Below are 21,807 nucleotides of genomic sequence, written 5' to 3'. Positions count from 1 at the left end.
AAGGATCACCTGCTGGAAGCTGGGAAAGAAAGAGGGGAGGTCAGCTTCAGAGACTCAGCAGGTGCCTGAAATGGCCCAGGCTCTCTCAAGCTGACCCCTGAGAGACGCTGCTGACCAACCCCACAGGGTTGACATTGGCAGAGCAGAGTTGTCATAGCCACAGCCAATGTCGGCAGGATGGAGGCACCCCGTCACTGATCCATGTCAAGGGCTCACTCACCCACTTGTATCACTGAGGAGGAAAAGGACGGGGAGGGAAAAAGAAGGGGTGTTTGTGCACATTCGGGATGATGAAAATGACCCTATTCGCCTCTGTCTTACCTTGATCTTCCCCTCACAGTGGGGGTAGCCGTCCATAGGAGGCAATACACATTTTTCTTGAGCTCCGTTAATGATATCTGTGAAGAATGAAAAACAACAAAAGATACAATGAGGTCTATAAAACACAAGACTAACATTCTCATAAGCCAAGAGGCAGGGAGAGAAACCAAAAAAGAAAGGTATCTATTGGCACCCATGTTCTGATGCATGGAGACCCTCCAGCTCCAACGTATCTGATTGGCCCACAGTGATGACTGACCTGAGGACAGCCCACCTACAGGCTGGCCAGAGACCTATGACAACATGTGTGGCCTGGCTTAAAAAAGTGAGCCAGGCCAACCGGAGCACTTGATTAGAAATTTGCAATTGGGAAGCTAAGAAACCAAACAAGCACGGAGCAGGAAATAAAGTCATGTGATTAGGAGGGTCCTCCAGCACTGGTAGGGCCATTCTAGGCTATATGGGCAAGCTGAGGCCATGAACAGACCTCATGAAGACAATTGCATGAACTGAGAAAGCCAGCAGGCCAGAGAGATGTGAATAGAGCTGGTGCACAGAGAGCCATGAGACGTATCTGTACCATCCTAAGGAACTCCCACTTTGCTTCCATAGGATACAGCTTCTTACAGACCCAGTTCTTAGATTTCCATGAAGGTCTCCTTATTGTTTTAAAGATTTCCTCACAATAAACTCCTTTTTTATTAGCTAGCTTGAATGAGTTCCTATTCCTTGTAGCTACAGGGTCAAAACTAAAAGAAATGTCATCGAGAAGCTAAGGGTCATTTCTTTGTGATAGAAACATTTAATATACTCCCCCTAGCTATTTAAAACCATATATTATTGTGAACTATAGTCATCCTACAGTGCTACAGAACACCAGAACTTATTCCTCCTATCTAGCTGCAAAGAAATGAGAAACGTTGAAGATGATGAACATCCTAATTACCCTGATCTGATCACTATACAGTTTACATAACACAACATGACATCACTATGTACCCTATAAATATGTATATCAATTGAAAAAATTTAAATGAAGCTTTCAACCTAATGGTGAAGAACATACAAATAAATGAACAATGAAACAACAGTGTAACAGGCATTATGGCAGGGCTGGGAAAGGAAGAACACTCAGCCCACTCTCCAAAGGTCCAAGAAAGCCTCTTGCATCCAGTGATATCTTAGCCGAGATACGAAGACAAAATAGGAGTGAGCCAGCCAAAGGGACAATCCAAAGATGCTGCTCGAGGAACTGAGGTGGTCCCAAACAGAGAGAAGTGTGAGGTACTCAGGACAGACAGAAGATGCAGGCAGGGTCCAAACAGGAAAGGCTTCAAATGCCACAATAAGGACCCTGATCTTTACCCTAAGAACATGGTGGAACAATGTTATGGAGGGGAAGATTATGATCACACTATTATGCAGGAATGACAATTTTAGTTGGAAAACAGGACAACCCTAAACCTATATGCTTCTCTTTTCAGACCTACTATATTTTCAAGAAATGTCTGGAAAATATCATTACTTTCATCTGATAGTTTTCTAAGGAAAGCACTAATCAGAAATTAGATTCCAAACTGCAATATTATTTGACAGGGAGACTGAAATGATAACTCAGTGGCTGCTGAGGCTGAGACAGAAGTTAGTGCTAAGGGGAATTGTACCTGCCACTTGAAAACCAGTTCTTTTGATAGTCTGTCACCAAAATTCTTGACCTCTTGATTCAAATATTTCAACAAGCTCTCTACCTGCTAAAAATAATTAGAGCATAAAAATAAACACCCTCTTTCTCATGGGTTACATAGTAGTTAAAACAGAAGGTACTTGGCTTGCCAGAGTCCCTCTTGCATGATCTGTAAAATGGGAAGGATTCTGCTTCTATTTTACCCAGCTCTTACTGAGTAAGTCAACATGCATCAAGAGGCTGGTCTGGCATACCCAATGGCAGAGACCATGGACCACAGCAGGTGCTTAAAAGTTGGCACTTGCTATGTAATTCCACACAACTTTTACTTGCTATATCTGGGAAAACAGCATTTCAAATGCACAGACACTTCTGGAAACGCATTCTGTGGTTTTGAAATAGATGCAGACTTGAGGTAGGGCTCTCCTTCCAGCTGCCAGCTCCCAGAAGCCCTAACAAATGGAATGCCTCAGCGAAGAATAGTATTTCGCAATGAGTACTATTCCTATCACTATTTTTAATTCTGATTTTGCTTGGCAACATTTACTTGGCAAGATTGGGGGTTCTGGCCAAGCAAATGAGCAGCAGCAGAGGTTCCACAAAATTAGGCACAGTCTATGAGAGCCTGGAGCTGGTAATAAAGACGTTTTAGGGGACAGTTGGCAGGAAAATGCCATCCCCTTTACACCACAGACATAAATGCCAACTAGAGGCTACTGACATGGTGGTGTGGGAGGGTGGGGTGAAGAGGACTCACTGAATGAGAAAATAAACTAACAGGCCCATGAGGCCTACAAGCCAAGCCCCAGTGCTGACAGTGTGGGTCCATTCATTAAGAGTTTCAATAAAACTCTTTAGTAACAAAAATGTTAAGGATCAGCAAACTTTTTTGTGAAGAACCAGAGAGACAATATTTTAGTCTCTGTGAGCCACAAGGTCCCTGTCTCAACTACTCAACTCTGCTGTTGTCACAAAAAAGCAGCCACAGATAATAGCTGAACGAATGGATAGGCTATGTTCCAACGAAACATTATTTACAGAAACAGGCACAGACTCCCATGTTGCTGTGCTAGGAGACTGTCAAAACAACGCCCCTCACTTCTGCCAAAGCCTGTTGGACTGACTTCTTTCAAGGCTCCCTGCAGGCTTCCCTCTTCCTGGAATGCCCTTCTCCTCAGTCCCTCCAGACCACCACTCTTCCTCTGCCCAGTTAAAGCCCCTTCCTCTTTCTTCAGCTAAGCCAACACCTCTGTGAACCAACAGTCCCTAATCCTTCCTTCCCGTGCCCAGTCAGGATTTTGTTAGGAATCCCGCCCTCCTCTGGGCTTCCCTGGCCTCCTGCTCACATCTCTCCTACTGCAGTGAGCAACTGCCTTATTCCTTTATGTCTGTCCATTTCCCTACCCAGCACATGAGAAACCTATGGGAAGGTTCCGTCTTCCTGCTGGATCTTCAGATACTAAGTGCCATGTGACTGAATAAACACAGGCATGTTCCCCACTGCCCAACAGGCCTGACTCCTGGGCTCAGGGAGAACTAGACTGAGCAGAGACTCCCACCTGGCCAGGGCTTTTACTCTTCCTCAAACTTGCAGTCTGTCAGCTAATTCAGCAGAGTCACCTCTGCAACTCCATGTTCCGATACACAAATTTTCTCTCCATATTTAGTTACACGGCGATGGGTCTGAAGAGACAAGGGGCTTCCAGAGGCCTTGGTTCAAGAGTGTTCAAGGTTCTTGGGCAGAAGAAATCTGTGACTGGCAGAACCGGGAGTCCCAGCCTTCCCAGCATGGGGCAGGGCTGCTTCCAAACCGCACCAGGAATAACCTGACCAAGACTTTCCATCACACCACAGCTCATAATGACTCTCAGGTCCGTTTCAGAGGATGGCTCCTCATTTTGTTTCTATCAAATGACCAAAATTCTATAAACATTTTTATTAGTTTGTGTCCATGGAAGACCTTCCTACCTGTGGAAATGCCTCTCATCTAAGTTTGGTTAAAAAACAAAACTTTGGGCCAAAAAAAATATTAATGTTACTGGTTTCCAGAGGAAACGGAGCTTCCTATACAAAAGCTCTCTTCAAAAGAGGGAGGCAGGTACTGTGCTTACGGCCTGGGTGATGGTCTCCTCAGGACCCCAAGCCTCAGCATCACATAATTTACTCATGTAATAAACCTGCACGACATGGACTCTTTTTAATAAAAGTGGACATAAAATACATAAAATAAAAGGTGAGGGCATAAAAAGGAGAAACATCCTGCCAAGATATGTAACTTGAATGCTCTGCCTGCTATGTATCCTGAGATTTCCCCATGCCAATTTTTTTAAATGCTGAAAGGGCAAGGGAAAATAAAGATTTTAAGTGTAAGCAGTGAAGCTCAGCTCTGTTTGGGATGCCTTTTTATCTGGTACCCTTACACCAGCCCAAGTTGCAACATCCTTCCCCCAAAACTTCACCTCTGTATGATTCTACGGCATTGGCAACCAGGTGTCTACACAGAAGGTTGATTACGCAGGTGTAAAAATTCTGTTGCTTTATCAGTCACTTATGCCCACACAATGTAGTGGGTGTTTGAATATGGGTTTAGTCTAAGCGAACACACACTTTTCCTGCCATCAAAAATGCTTAAGATTCAGGAGGAGCATACATACGGCAGCACGAGATGTCACATACGCACACACAGAGGGGGTGTTCCTGTGAGGCATGGAGCCAAATTCTCCCCGACAGTCCCAACAGACATACACATATCAAGAGAGATGTGTACAGAGGGAGACAATGGCATTTTAAATACATATTAAGAAGCGAGAGGGACAAAGAAATACGAAACCAGACAGATATAAATATATATATATATATTCTTGCTGTCTGTGGCCTCTGAGCAAGTAAGGAAAAAAGGGAGAGTCGGAGCAGGAGAAATTGGTATGGTAGTCTCAAAGGAACAGTGAGAACAGAAATAGGGTAATACAGGACAGGAAAAGAAATGGATGGAGGATAATGACTTGCCTTGATACATCGCATACATTATCCCATTTTAGAAAAAAGGAAGATGGTTACCTCATCTGACAGTGTGAAAAGAAAAACCTTTAAAATCCTCAGCACTGACCTCCAAATTCAGCCCACTGTCACTGGGCATCTGCTGCCTGCCACATGCTGAAATGTCAATACCGTACCCTTCTACGACTCAGCCCTGCCTTCTGGGGTCTGGCACACGTGGGTACAAGGGAGAAACCACAGACAACAGTGAACGAGGTACCCAGCAGCAAAGCCTCCTCTACCCACTGGTACTACCAGGATACACGCCCAGCACACTGGAGACTCCATATTGTTTAACAATGAAAGGAACAAATGCAATGAAGAAAAGGCTTGGTGGGAGTCTCTGCTCAGTCTATTTCTCCCCGAGCCCAGTTCCAAAGAACTGAAGAGGAAAGACAGTACCACAGATAAAATGGAGTGGGAGAGCCTCACCTGAAGTTACTGACTCAAAGAGTCCAAGTTCTGGACTGTACACGCTGCACAGCTGAGAAAAACAGCAGGAAGCTGCAGCAGTGAAAGAAAAGTCATTCCTGATGCTGGGAGAATGGACATGGCCTGGCCCCTCTATGAGTTACTGTCACATCTTACTGGCATTCAAAAAAGAGAGGTTTATGGTTGTGTGAGAGATCATTTTTTTTGTTTTTAAGACAACAGTCTGGCTCAGTCACTAGACAGAGGCACAGTCTGTGCAGTGGCACAATCTCGGCTCACTGCAACCTCGGCCTCCCAGGTTTAAGCGATTCTCCTGCATCAGCCTCCTGAGTAGCTGGGACTACAGGCATGTGCCATCATGCCTGGTTCATTTTTGTATTTTTAGTAGGGATGGGGTTTCACCATGTTGGCCAGGCTGGTCTCAAACTCCTGGCCTCAACTGACCCATTCGCCTCAGCCTCCCAAAGTGCTGGGCTTATAGGAATGAGCCACCACACCCGGCCTGGATATAATCTTAATAAATCATTTGTTAACTGCCCCAGTTCTTGCACAAATCAGATGCTAGGTGCACTGGGTGTCACGCAAGGCTACTTTGATCTTCTCACTGCCCAGGATCATATTTATACATACAGATGTTATCATCCATTTTTAAAAAAGTATCAACAACTATCAACTATGCAGCACTGTAAAACATTCACTTACTACCAACTTATTTAAACTAATAACCACTCCTCATTGCTGAACAAAGGAGATCTGGAAATAAGGTAATAAAAACAATCTCAGGGTTAATCCCAATTCTGCTTAAAGATGGTACACCACGTGTAAGAATCTGAACTACCTGTTCCAGGGCGAGGAGGATAAAGTGAGGAAGTGGAATGGAGAGGAGCGGATGGCGGTGGGGGGGAGGAGGGGAGAGGGAGCGGGGGGAGAGAGAGAGACAGACAGACAGACACACACACACACACACACACAGACACGTGTTTACATGCAAGCCTCACACAGATGACAGTTCTTTCAGAGTGATGGCTGACCATACTAGGAAGAGAGCCTTTACCAAGAGTCACTTTTCCATACGCTAATTATATACAGCAAAGACGACAGGTGTTTGAGGTGACACTTCTTTTTCAGCACCTGTAGAACACAGTATCATTAACTTTTTATCTAGATCTGGACAGGCATCTGATAGATTAAGGGCATCTAAATCCCTCATCATTGCCATTTTAAAGGGCAAAAAGAGGGAAAAAAATAGAAAAAGTAGGTTTATAAAAACTCTCAGAAACCTCAAAGAACATGCGTATCTGTTGACCCCAGGAAGTTACAGGAAACTGATTCAATCTCCTTCCCCAATTGTTTTGCTGACTGCTAAGATAATCAACCACACGAGCAAGGGCTCCATTCAGTGCAATGACAACCTAAACATATTTTCTCTCAAAAGACAAAGGTCTCCAGTGATTCTATTTTGTGTCAGACAAGGTAGCATTTCTCTTGGCACACCTGTTATAAACATGGGGCCATGCTGATCAGATGGCCCCTGCAAAGGGCGGTCAAATGAGCCTGCCACTGGCCTGGCTGCTCAGCAATGGCTGGGAACCGACTCAATCTCCACAACGGACTTGGAGACCCAGCTCTTGCCAGCACCTCCATCAGCTGGCTTGGCTTCAGGAATGGATGACAATAAATCAGACTGAAACCAGCTATGGTGGAATACAGTCTCCCACTGAAAATGACCTCATCAGTCATTCTCAGCTTGGCAAATATTCATTTAGAAATGCTTTACTTTAGCACCATAGAAAAGTAATTTAATTTCTGTAACTGAGTCACGTACATGAATTCCAGGACCAGGGACCCACAGCAATAGGAAGTTCCCTCCCTACCAAAGCAATTGGGAAGTCAAAATATGGGAAGCAGGCAAGATTCACTCATGGACCCCCAGAGGTGTATACTGGGATTTTCGAAAAGGCTTGTGTGTGTATCTTTTTTTTTGCTTTTTAATCTAAGTTGAAAATGGAATCATCATTGCATAAAATAATTTTAGAGCTGCAAGGGACTTCTGAAACCATGCTATTCAACCCTCTACTTTTCCTGATTCATAACACTAAGGCCTAGAGAGATGAAGTGCCTTCCTCATACCTGGATTAAACAAAATCCACTGAGCACCTTCCATGTGCAAAACACTCTGCATGTTCTACCAGGCATTTGCCTTCTGAGTCGAGATTATTTCCACTAAACTGTTGAAATGTACACCACCACCTTCATGTTCTGCATGAAAAATTTCAAGAGTAAACACAGTAACAAATTCTTATTCTCTCTTGAAGAAGTACCTCCAAGGGCCTCATGGAGTTGCTGTATAAAAATCTGGAGCTGTACTGCCCATGTACAAAGACTATGGACATAATGGAAGTCAACAAGAAAATCAAATTCAGTGTGTGTGTGTGTGTGTGTGTGTGTGGCTTCTCTATGTATAGCTTTTCAAGAATAGGACTAATGTATAAAAACATTAAGTTGTGATGACTATGAAAACACACTGCCAAAGATAATATAAGAAAATTTCAAATCACAATTCAGCTAAATAACTCCAGATTATTTATACCTCCTTTTGTCATACCCTCTTTCATTTATTTTATAGCAGGATCATCTGTCTAATTCAGCTGTTAAGCCAGCATTAATAAGGTTTTTACTTTTTTTTTTTTTTGATAAATTAGTATTAAAAAGGGCACCTAGGACTGAGATTTCCAGTATGAGAAACAGTTATATAAGAATGCTATACATACACACAGCCACAAATATATACACCAACCCTCCATTCTGATAAGCCCTGCGCTGCTGCTACTGTAAATGTTCAGCAAGGGAAAAGGTTGGTTATCACACACCTAGGAGCACACGCGTGATAGCAAGAACACAGCTGGAGTTAAATAATTGTCACTGACAAGAGTGGGCAGAGCTTATCATCATTAGTCATCGGGGAAATGGAAATCAAAAGCAAAATGAGGTACCATTTCACATCAACTGAAAAAGCTACAATAAAAATTCAGGTAACAACAAGCGTTGACAAGGATGTAAAGAAAGTAGAACCCTCAACTAGTAGAAATATAAAATCGTGTAGATGCTTTGGAAAACAGTCTAGCAGATCCTTAAAAAGTTAAGTAGACTTATCATCTGAGCCAGTAATTCTACTCGTTGGTTTATACGAGAATAAAAACATATCGACAGAAAAATCTGTACATAAATGTTCATAATAGCCTTTATTCATAACAGCCAAAATTTGGAAACACCACAAATACTCATCATTCAATTAATAGACCAAATATAATATATCCATAAAGTGGAATATTATTCAGCCATAAAAAGGAATGAAGTGCTAATCCATGCTTCATAGACGAACCTTGAAAACATGCTAGATGGAAATAACCAGTCACACAGGCCACATATATGATTCCATTTACATGAAACGTTCAGAACCTACAGACAAATCTAGAGAAACAGTGAATTGGTGGTTGTTTAGGGTTGAGGAAAGGGAGGGGAGGTGACATGGTGCTTCTTTTTGAGGTAATGAAAATATTCTAAGACTGACTGTTGTGGTGGTTGCACAACTGAATATACTAAAAGCCTTTTTTTTTTTTTTTTGAGACTGTTACCCAGGCTGGAGTGCAGTGGCATGGGTCACATCCACGACTTCCTCGGCTGAAGCCATTTTCCTGCCTGAGCCTCCTGAGTAGCTGGGACTACAGGCACACACGGCCATATTCAACTAATTATTTTGATTTTTTTATAGAGATGAGGCTTGCTATGTTGCCCAGGCTGGTCTCAAACTCTTGAGATCAAGCCATCCTCCTGTCTCAGCCTTTCAAAGTCCTGGGATTACAGGCATGAGCCTGTAATTGGTCATAAAAGACTTAAACACTTTAACCAGGTGAAATGAGTGGTATGTAAATTTTCTCAATATTAAGTTGTTACAAAAGCCAGAAAAATTCTGACATTAACTCATTCAACAAACACTGCACCTAAATTAGAGCATTTGTTATGATTTCAGTACCTTCCTAAGCGCAGAGAGAAACACAAAACATTAACCGCCTTGAGGGAGCCTTAAATATGCTTAGAAGCCCAAAACTTGCTCACCAAAGGCAGTTAACAGTCCAATGCAATATACACTTCCCATGGGCAGCAGATGAGACATGTGATGACCCAGCAAAATGGGAAGAATCTGGAGCCCTGAATGTCAGTGTAGAGAATAGCCATTCTGCTGGCCTGGACTGCTCAGTACTACATTATCATGTGACAGAGAAATAGCCCTTTCTCTCATTTCAACACTGCATTTTTGGGTCTCTTTGTTGCAGCAGCTTAGTTTAAACCTTAAGTAACCACCAGACGAATGGGATTTGAGTTGAGCTCTGACATAGAAGCAGGGGAGAAAAGGGGAGACGAGTACACTGAAGAACAGCAGTAATAATGACGGCAGCCAAAAGAGACCGAGGATCTACTAGGAACACCACTTATCTTATGTACACCGATTACTCGACTGAGCCTCACAACAGTAAGTACTATTATCCTTCATTCTACTGCAGAAGACACTGAGGCCCAGGCAGACTAAGTAATTGGCCAAGGTCACAAATGAGCCATTCCTAGTCCTATCTGCACATTTAGAAATTACTTGGGGAGCTTTTAGGAATGTGCCTCACCTTCCAGACATTCTTATTTAAATAGCCCCCAGGCAGTGGTTCTGCTACTCCCTTTCTTTTTACTGCTCTCCCAACCTCCCGTGATTCTAAAGGGCAGCCACAGCAGGGAACCAATAGAGTAAAAGGTGAAATAACACTGAGGAAAAGGAACGGCCAGACATGGAAAACGAATTTTACGTTATAACAATCAGTGTTTTACCAGGTCAGCCAGTCCTCCCACAGTAGGTATGCATAACCAATCAATCATCTCTAAGAGGGCACAGGAGAGCAGAGGAGGGCAATCCGGCTAAAGCAGAGGACTCAGGGTAGGGTAGTAGGAAGTACTGTTGGAAAGGTAAGCTGATACGACCTGCCACCGAATCATGAATTCCAGCCTCAGAACATAATTTATCACTCTTATCACAGCAGGAAACAGGAAGGCCACTGAAAACACTTCTGGAGTTTCAGTACAATGGCAGCGGAAGTAACGGATGGTCTCTGAGTAGAGAAACAACATTTTGAAAAAAGGTGAACTCTAAAGGAAAAGGAGATGAAAGTCACATTTAGAGGATAAAAATGTGACCATGTGTAATTTAAAAGATACTACTGTATAAGATCTTTATAGTTGAATAGAGTTTATATCTAACATTGGAAATGGCCCTGGAGTTGAAAATTGTCTTTCATTGGTAAAGAAGTCAGGGGTGTTTTTCCAACACAAGGTCTTTAAAACAAATCATGAATGCTCAACCACTTCTTTGATTAACAGCAGCTTCTAATTCGTTTCTTAAATAGTCACTTTTAACACCCATTTCATTTAATTAATGAAAATTAATTAAACGTATTCCAAAATGCCGTCATCCCATCAGTCTCTAAAGTTATAAAGCTATAAAAGTCTGCTTCTCTAATCTCCATACAGATCAACCCTCTCATAAGACACTATTCTGGCCACCATGCAAGATGCCCCCTCATTAGGAAGACACCTGCTCCTGGACTGACACTGAAATGTGTCAGCAGAAAGTAGCACCTGCATGTCCTGGTCTTTTTAAAGTCTTTGACCACATTCAACCTCAGTAATGAAAAAGGTAGAAAACGTGAATAATGACGATGCCCTGGAAAAGGCAGGGGGCTTTGTCTTCTAAGAGATCTCAGCTGGGATTATCTCTCTGCCTTTTATTCATCACATAAACAGAGCAGGTTACTTAACCTTCAGGAGCCTATATTTCTTCACTCAAAAAACTAGTCAGCAAAGCCTTCTAACATCTGATTCTCCCTGGCTCCAGGTTCTGCACCTGGCACTCATTTATAGCCTCATTCACCCTCAGGACAAACTTCCAAAGTAAAATACGGGATTCTGAAAAAGATAAAGCCATGAGAAAGAGAGACTGCCTGCACCACATGGAAACATCACACACTAGCTCTCACTAGATCATTTAATCTATTTGTACAATATATTTATCCTATTATATATTCTCTGGGCCTGTCTTGCCCATCCCTAATTAATTTTGTCACAATGCTTGGTGGGGTGTGAGGTATAGTCAATGATGAAAATACTTTAGATCTATGGGAGGTAAAAATTTAAGTCTTTTTAAACAAATTTAAAAATTTAAGCATAACAGCATACACTTTATATATTCTAGTAGCGTTGAGACTGTAAGACAACTGAGTTTGTAATGTGGTTGGGATAATTAGAGTGCTTTTTAATGCAAGATTCTACATGTATTCATTTCTACATAAATGCCATTTTCTGTAAGTTTATATTTAATTTTTGCTATCATTTCTTCTCCAACAAAATGTTCCTTAGTATTTTAAGTAATGATGTAAAGGATATAAAATACTGCACATGGGTATCATATATGCACTTAATTACAACAAACTGGCGTCACAGTCAATAAATTGGGAGAATGCTAGTTTTATACAACAAAACAAACAAAAAAGTTATACAGGCATATTCCCAGAAAAAAAAATTGTTTCTATACATACATTTAAAAGAATAAGGTATGCTAATATATTGAGACATCCTCAGCTGTCAATTTCGATTCAAGAAAATACAGTGAGAAGTAGGTGGCAGACATTAAAAATTCAGGATACTTGCAAAACTGTATCATATTCTCGAGTTGGGAGCTTAAGGTGATTTTTATAACTGTTCTCCTTTTCCAATAAACAAAGTAGTGCCAAGCCTTTGCCAAGTCCCCTCTTCTCACATGCAGTTTACTAGAAGGGAAGAGTGTCACGCAGATAACTTAGTACAGTAAAACTTACTACACTTAACTACAGTTAAAGTTACTACAGTGACATGTCCTCACAACACAGAGCACCCATATCTCACTTCGGCCTCTCAAACTCAGGTTTGATTTTTCTCCTAAAACAGGGTTTCGTGTTAAGCACAGTTCATACATTTCTGCCTGTTCTTGTCAAACTGTCAAAGGTGTTTTGAGTTTGGATTTTGTTAAAATGGAAAAGCAATGAAATAGATGTAGTTTAGGTGTATATTTGTATTTCCTTCTTGCAACTGAAGAAGAAAATACATAGGGAATCAATAACTGAGAGAAGGCTAGCTATATCCCTGGGCTGTTTTAAGAGCGTATAAATTGCCCAAAATAGGTGTGTGCTCTTCATGTCACACAATGCCCACTTTCTGGATCATTTGTCACAAGCCTCCTGTAGCTGTTGGTTAAAAACAGGGATTCTATCTGGCCAGCCAGACATAATAGAGGCAAAGCAGAAGTGCTTCCACTATTCTCTTCACAGCAGATCAAGATAAATTTTTGTTTTCACTGTCTCGCATAAACTGAGGTTTTCATTTTGTTTTGGTTACTTGGTTGTGATCTCTCATCTTACTTTTTAAACAGAAAAATAAATTGTAAGATAATGTAGAATCAAGATGGCACCTTGATAATAAGATTTTGGTACTAGATAAAGTATCACAGAGAGAATGTATAAAAGAAGCTGAAAGCCAGAATATTTCAAACACCCACAAGCACACCAAATTCTTGGGTACAGTTTGAAGAAAGGCTAAAAGCTATTTAAATTGTAAGTCTCCTGTGATTGATCCAGAGTCACATGAAACCCACATGCCATTGGCATAAAATATACATGCCAAGCCTGCTAGGTAATGTCCTTGGTTAGGATGCCTCACAAAAACCAGACTATGCCAGGCATAGTAGTGCATGCCTATAGTCCCACCTACTGCAGAGGCTGAGACAGGAAGCTTGCTTGTGCCCAGTAGGTTGAGACCAGCCTGGGCAACATAGCAAGACTCCCATGTTAAAAAACAAACAAAAAATCAGACTGTCTCATAACGGAATTCCTTAAAACTTCCCCTAGCCCTTAGCAGGTATTCCTTCATGTAGAAAGGAAACGTGCTGTGTATTAAGACCATGTAAATTTGGATACCAATCCTCTGCTTGTAAAGAGACTAATGTACATATTCTGCGATGTTGTAAGTATTATATAATCCTGGGAACCTATTCATCGACTCCACAAAAAAAGCTAGTGAATATGTGAATGCAAGTTTTTCCTAGTAAGAAGCACAAAGGTTTTCAACTGCCTGGGAATTTGTTTCAGGAAGTAGTCTGTTCCCAGATGGATACTTGTGTTTTTCAGTTAGCTCTTAGAAGGCACTGATCCTCGGGTGGTGGGATTACTACCTGAAAACCCATTCACCATGCCAGTATCCAGAGTCAAGCGCAGTCCCTTTTTTACCCTCCAGCCGTGGAATCCGGATAGAAGAGCAACTGTTAAAGACACACTGTCCTTGCCAACCTAGAAATGGTGGTTATTGAATATCATACCGAAGATGTAAGAGCTAGCATGCAGACCAAAACCAGGCGGAAGGCAGCACTGTGGTAACAGGTAACTCAGATCGCTTCCCAGCCCATGGCAAACTGCTAAACTATACTCCCTGTGTAAGAACCACGTATCAGTTTAACCTGGGATTCTTTAAAAACCAAGATGAGAAACTACGCACTGGCAATGGCAGAGAAGCTTACACTGGAATAATCTTCCCACAGATAACACATACAGTATGACACTGAAGAGTGAGGGAACGTGAGCAGAAACTAGATTTGATCCTTGAATTCTTTCTGGAAACTACACTGAATTAAGACTCACATTTACACGGCTGTGCCCCAGAGGGAACTATTAAGTCTCAATGGTGGCAAACAAAAGGCTACAGTCTCACTGACTTCAGGTGTGAAAGAATGAATTCGTGGGTAGGGGTGAAAAATTAAGGTAGCATATTCCCAAAAAGAAGGAGCCAAAAGAGGAGAACCCCAAAGCCTGTATATAGACTACCTTCAACTTCTTGACTGACCCTAAAACTAAGCATTTGTGAGGGAGGCTCCACGGAAAGTTCAAAGCAGTCACAAGACTTAAGTTGCAGCTCACTGCAGGGCAGCCACAGTTTAAATCCCCAAAAGTCAAAGGGTCAATACTGAACCCAGCTCGGGGGTAGAGCCCCCCCACCCATGTGGCGCTGAAGGAATTAAGCAGCAGACACCCAGATAGAACAAAGTGGGACTATGGGGTGTTGGGGTTCTGGGGGGGACGCGGTAACAGCCTTCTGATCCGACAGCACTCTGAGCTGAAGGCCTAGAGCAGACTGACCCACACGTTTATTCTCTCCGAACAGCTGGATTATCATTAACAAACAGGTGTTAGGTATTTTCTCATGGAACAAAAATAAACTAGGTAGGCAGCTGGTGCCTGCTTACCACTGATCACTGATCACAGACAAAAAGAAAGTATTCTCCACGAGGAAGCCACAGGGGCAGGGTCACATATCCTGTGTTTAAAGAATTATTTTAACCAGTGTATGATATACATATACTGTCTTTCTACTTTAGGATGCCCCAAGTAGTTTTCTACCTGGGTTGGTGGGGGCGGGCGGCTAGCTGTTCCTTGCCATCTTCTTAGCAAACAATGTATTTTATCATACACTCAGCATTACTCAGCAATCATACACTCAGTATTTCTCAACAGGTCAAAATTTCAGGCTTTCCAGTGAAACCCCAAAAGGGCCTCACATCACAACCAGGACTTAAGATGGTCTAAGACTAGGGAAAAAATTGAAACAGACACACCTTAAGAAACCATGAAATCAAGTCTGAAGTTCAAGGCAGTAAGTGAGATATTTAACTGCCTACTAGAACAAAAATCAATACTCTTTCGAGGAAGTTTACAGAACCCAGGCACTCCACAGCATTTCCTTATAATGCCCAATATGTAATAAAGAATTACTAAATATGTGGAGAAACAGGAAAATGTGAACAAGGCAAGAAAAACAGTCAACAAAGACAAGATGATGCAACTGCTGGAGAGCAAAGAATTTAAAGCAGCTCTTATAAATAAGATCGAAGACAAAGGAAAAACGGTCATCATCAGTGAATACAATGATTCTTAGCAAAGAAATGGTCACTTGCTTAAAAAAAACACACTCAAGAACTGAAAAGTGTATTACTTCAAGTGAAAATCTCACAGAATGGAATTAACAGCAGTTTGGAGATGGAGGAAGATCAGTAAATTTGAAAAAAATATGGAAATTGCTTAATCCAAAAAACAGAGACAATAAAGACTAAGGACAATAAAGATTAAGGAAAATAAAATAGAGCCTCCATGACCTGTGGAGAACATTATGTAGGCAAATCTTTGTGTAAAGGGATGCCCAGAGGTAGAAGAGAGAAAATGGGGACAAAAAGTATTTGAAGAAATAATGGCTGACAACTTCCCAAATGTGGTGAGAAACATTAACTTCAGATCCAGTAACTCAGTGAACCACAAGATAAAGATGATCACATTTATTATAATCAAACTGCTAAAAGCAAATGAGAAAGAGAAAATGTTGAAAGCAGACAGAGAAAAACAAGACACATTACATAAAAGGAACAAAGATAGCAATGTCACCTGACATCTTGTCAGAAAAAGAGGCTGAAAAAAATAAACCAAAAAAACTCAGCATTTCTTAAGTGCTGAGAGAAAACTTACCGTCAGCTCAGAATTCTATATTTATGTCTTTGAAAAACGGCCAGCCCCACCCAAAAAAGCCACTTTCAGATAAATGAACAAAGATTTCACCTCAGCAGACCTGTATGGTAAGAAATAATAAAAGAAGCTCTAGGTTGAAAGGGAAATGACATCAGATGGTAACTTGGAACTACAGAAGGTATTAAGAGAATCAGAAATATTAATATGTGGCTAAATATAAAACACTATAGTGTTTCCCTTCTCTTCATTTATCAGACAATTAACTGCTAAATACAAAAACCATATTACGGTATAGGGAGATTTAAGGGCTTTGTAGACATAAGATACTTAACAACAGTACAAAGAATGGTGAATCAATATGAATTAAACATGAAATGTATAATATTACCTCTAAGTATATTGTGAAAAGAAAATATACTGCAATCTCTCTAACAAAGGATGGCAAACTAAAGCCCTTAAGCCAAATCTGGCCCACTGCCTGGTTTTGTAAATAAAGTTTTATTGGAATATGCCCAAGCCATTCATTCATACATCGTCTAGGGTTGCTCTTATAGTACGATGACAGAATTAAATCACTGCAACAGATTAGAAAACATATGGGTCACAAAGCTAAAATATTTAATATTTGGCTAACATAAAAAGTCTGGCTTTACATAAGAAGTTTGTCAACCCCTACCCTATAAAGTTCTCTGGTTAATTTTACTATTTAAGAATTTTTTTGGTATCTAGGAAGTGGAACAGTGAAGACTTGCATCCCCCAAGTCTCTTTCATTTTGAGTTAAAGGTGGAGGACATCCATACTCTAAGGTTGGAGGCAAAATCAAGCCAAAACCAAAAGCAAACTGACATGAGTGTTACTCTGTCATCATGAGCTCTAGCTCATACTCGTGAGTTCCAGCATGTTCTTACTGTCCTCCAGTTACAATTTATCTTTCCTTCCTAGCTGCCTGCCTTGTGGATGTCAACTCCATCATCAGACATAAAGGCAACAGCCTTACAGAAAATGTTAAACCAGCTCCCACAGCTGTGTAAGGTCAAACCCGTTTGACAAATTCCTTAACAGACACAAACCTCTCTTGGTGGTTCTGCTTCTCTGATTTAATCCTCAATAGAGACAAATTAACAGAAAAGTTGGTTCTTTAAAAAGATGAATAAAACTTATAAACCACTAGCAAGAGTGATCAAGAAAAGGAAAATATAAATGAGTAATATTAAGAATGAAAGACAGATATCACTAAAATTCCTATAGATGTTGAAAGAATAATAAAAGAATGCTATGAACAACTTTAGGGCACTAGAAATTTACCACTTAGAAAAAAAAGACAGGCTTAACTAAAAACTGGAAATGACTCACATGCTCATTATCAGGAAAACAGGTAAACCAATTATGGTATGTTCATACAACAAAGCACTGCTCTGCGATTTTTAAAAATGAATAAATTATTGACATACGCAGCACCATGGATCAATCCTGAAAACATTACGCTGAGAAAAAGAGGCCAGACTCCCCAGAAATGTTCATACTATATGATTTCATTTTGATGAAGCTCAACAACAGGTAAAATTAATCTACGGTGATGGAAATCAGAGTAGAGACCGCCTGTGGGGAATGCAGACTGAATGGAAGGAGGCATGGGGGAACATTCTGGGATGATGAATATGTTTCTTATCTTGCCTGTGGTGCTGATTTTGTAGATTTGTACCAGGCGTCCCCAAACTTTTTACACAGGGGGCCAGTTCACTGTCCCTCAGACCGTTGGAGGGCTGCCACATACTGTGCTCCTCTCACTGACCACCAATGAAAGAGGTGCCCCTTCCTGAAGTGCGGCGGGGGGCCGGATAAATGGCCTCAGGGGGCCACATGCGGCCCTCAGGCCGTAGTTTGGGGACGCTTGATTTATACATTTATTAAAACACATCAAATTGTACACTTTGGATCCGGGCTGTGCAGTATATGTGATTTTGCTCTCATATGAAAATTAAGCCAAATTACTTAAATGTATGCTTTCTCTGTGACTTAAGCACACGGATGAAGGATAGTTTTCCTTTGCTCATCGTTGACTATTAACCCTTTGCCAACCATCTTTGATGCAGGACTTTTCAACAAGCTCACATGCATCCTAAAGCACCTCAAATAATAACTTCAATGAGTTCCAACATTACATTTCACTGTGGGCTAACGATGCGAACGGGTCCATCTCTAGTTTGGTTATAAAGTGCATAAAACTAAAGTTTAATCTTCATTCTGGAAATGATAATCTTGGACTTAAGTACAAAGTGTTGGTAAAGTGTTCTTCTCTGTCACCGAGTACATTTAGGTGTCTCCTATTTGGGGTGAACTAGTTAACTGTGCATAGTGCTGGGCCCAAACCTCAAGAGAGGTTTTAAAAACAGCCTTTGCTCCAATAAGTCACTGTGCACGTGCAGAGGGAGTCACTAGTACTAGGAAATAATTCACCCTCAAGACATTCAACAGAAGGCAGGATGTGATTTCATTCCTGTAGACTTTGACAGAAATCACCTGACTTCAATTTTACAATATACAATCTTGATTTTTCAGCCTATCTGCAGGACCCAACTCTGTCTTACACAGTAAGCACCAACGTAAGTATTGAAAAGAGAAGATGATCTAAATGAGGGAAATCTGAAAGGTAATCAGGAATTTATTATCTTGCAGTGCTAATAAATCCAAGGGTCAGTGCTAATAAACCCAATGGTTGCTTCTTGCAAAAGTTATACTGAACAATCAACAGTGTAAGGAATTAATCTTTGCTTTACTTCTGTTCTGCTCACAAGAACAGAAATGAATTTAACAGCAACCTTTGCAACAAAACTGCAGATCAAAGAGTAAACACCAATGTCTTTCCATAATGATACGACAAAACTTAATGATATGAGCTTACAGAGAGTTATATACAAAGTTAGTGCAAGTCAACTGGAAAGCCGAGGAGGAATTTCTTCAGAAGCAACAAGATTTGTGTGTTCCACGGAAGATCCAAGGGTGGGTGTTTGCTATAGGAACAGAGAAGTGCAACAAGAGACCTTTGGGCATCGATTATGGGATTAAAGGAAATCAGCTTTGAAATAGTAACTCTGTAAATTTTTTGAATGAAGTCTGTACACATCCAATCTGAAAAAAATCTTGAAGAATGAAAGATGAGACAGGAGATACGTATTAGATATTGGGTTTGGCCCTACCACTATGAAATCAGAAGAGAGGGTGTAACTACCTTTACCAACACTTGTAGTTCATCTCGCTGAAATAAAGAAAATCCTGATTCAGACACACTACATCTTAAAAAATACAAAAGCTACGCAACCTTAAATACAAATCTCATTTCCATTTATTCAACTTGATGAAGGTTGCGAATAGCACTCCAAATCCTTCCTAACCTGCAGGCCTAGCTCTAACTCTCCTTTATCTGTGAAACTTCACAAGAGTACTCCAACTATCACAGGTACCTCCAGGCTGCCTGTGAACACCTATAAAATTTTTAGTCTATACTGACCAATCTAAAACTAAAAATCTGCTGTTTCTTTGACCATCCTCCAACTGGAATTTGTGAGCATAAATGCACCTACCTAAAAAGACTGCAAAGTCAGTGTAACTAACTTCCACAAAGTTAGTGGCCATGTGTCAGTCTTCTGTTGTATTCTCTAGAATAACACTGGCTCACAGAATTGATAGAGTTTTTGTGGACTACAGATGGTGACAGTGGTACTGAAGCCTGGAAACATAAATTCTGAGGGAGAAGATGAAATGATGGGCAAGTGTTTTAGGGCAAAATGGAAAAGTACAATTGGGAAGACCTAAGTAAGAGTATTATTCTTACATGGAACATCTCACTTTCACAGAAAAGAGGACGAATTCTTATCTTCTAAATGCCACTTCCTTCTTCCATTCTTCCTTTGTCTTTCTCATTCAGAGGGAAGGCAAAGTCTTAAACTGTTTTCATGCTTCTTGCTTGGAAATCATCTTTCAAACAGAACATTCAACCAGCCCTCATCTCAACCCATGGCTCCTACTTACATATACACACTTAACCATCACCATTATGAACTACCCCTTCTCCAATTCCTATCCTAGACTAAGCTCTCAGGTGTTCTTCTGATCACATCTAATCAAAAGAGACTCCAAAAGACCACCCAAATCATCTGCAATACCAAATTTATTGAAAACACCTTCCAACATCTAGAAACTCAGAACTATATTTAGCTGATGTTAAATTATGAATTTAAAAAGGATATGTAACAACAGAATATGATCTGCATGATGTCTAATTGCCCTTATAAACAGCTCCTCTGTCTGATCATTCTTATGAGTGGAAAAAATGTAAGTGACATATTTATTATGAAAATAAATAGTATTCTAACTCTAAATTTTTTATAAACACCATAATTTTTATTTGGTGATAAATAATACAGAGATAGGCCAGGCAAGGTGGCTCATGCCTGTAATCCCCGCATTTTGGGAGGCTGAGGCGGGTGGATCATTTGAGGTCAGGAGTTCAAGACCATCCAGGCCAACAGGGTGAACCATCATGACAATCTTGCCTTTTTCCTAATCTTAGGAGAAAAAAAAAGTTCTTTTCTATTAAATATGTTGTTAAACTGCAGGTTTTTCCTAGTTTGTTGAGAATTGCTTTCATGAATCAAAGAGTCTTCTCAAATGCTTTTCTGCTTATGTTAAGATAATAACATGATTTCTGACCTCTGTTCTATTATGGAGTATTATATTAATAGATTTCTGAATGTTAAACCAACGTTGTGTTCCTAGAATAAATTCCAATTGTTCATTATATATAACCCTTTTCATATGTTGCCAAATTTGGGGTTCTAATATTTAAGAATTGTGTCAGTGTTTACAGGAGTCCATGTTTACTTGTGATGTCTTTGTCTAGCTTTTGTAACAGGGTAATAATGGCAGAATGAACTGCAAGGTATTCCCTCCTTCTGTATTTCATGGAAGAATCTGTGAAGAATCGGTGCCATTACCTGTTAACATTCCTGAAAGAATTCACCAAGGAAGCCATTTAAGCATGTGTTTTTCTCTGTGGGAGGAGTTCTAATAATTAATTCAAATTCTTCGTCATTGGGCTATTCAGATAATTTTTTTTTTTTTTTTTTTTTTTTGGCCCAGGCTGGACTGTAGTGGCACAGTGAGGGCTCACTGCAACCTTAATCTCCTGGGCTCAAGTGATTCTCACACCTCAGCCACCCAAGTAGCTACAACCACGAGTGTGTGTCACCACACCCAGCTAATTTTATTTTTTGTAGCAAGTGGGGTCTCACTACATTGCCCAAGCTGATCTTAAACTCTGGGGTTCAAGCACTCCTCTGCCTCCACTTCTCAAAGTGCTATAATTACAGGTATGAGCCACTACACTCTGCCTTCAGATGATTTTGATAGAAGGTCTCTAGAAATTTTTCCATGTCATCAAAGTTGTCTCATTTGATGGTATGAACGTATTTATTTTATAATCTTTTAAATTTCTTTTTAATTTCTGCGATTTTTCCTTTTCTGGATTCTACATCTCTTAACACTTGAATACAGGGTTTTTTTTTTTCCTAATCAAATATCTAGTCTATTTTAACAAAGTAAAATAAAAGAAGAAAGAGTGGTTTAGTGGAATAGATTACAATATCTGCAGAAACAAGGTCAGTTGTATAAAAAGATTTTCTATTTTTTACTGTCTC

At 40.5% G+C, this 21,807-nt stretch overlaps 1 protein-coding gene across 9 annotated transcripts in view; it reads right to left on the bottom strand.

Moving 5' to 3' along the window:
* Window positions 1-21,807, bottom strand: part of MGAT5 (alpha-1,6-mannosylglycoprotein 6-beta-N-acetylglucosaminyltransferase) — a 325,037-nt gene that overhangs the window by 134,544 nt on the left and 168,686 nt on the right. For all 9 annotated transcript variants that reach the window (XM_074399900.1, XM_039479867.2, XM_039479866.2 and 6 more), the window contains one exon: window positions 322-398. In XM_074399900.1, the coding sequence (XP_074256001.1) occupies window positions 322-398 (77 nt within the window). The remainder of the gene's footprint in view (window positions 1-321; window positions 399-21,807) is intronic.

The sequence above is a fragment of the Saimiri boliviensis genome, chromosome 5 (assembly GCF_048565385.1).
Source record: "Saimiri boliviensis isolate mSaiBol1 chromosome 5, mSaiBol1.pri, whole genome shotgun sequence".
In the NCBI taxonomy this organism is placed as follows: domain Eukaryota; kingdom Metazoa; phylum Chordata; class Mammalia; order Primates; family Cebidae; genus Saimiri; species Saimiri boliviensis.
This window is presented reverse-complemented; position numbering and strand designations above follow the sequence as displayed.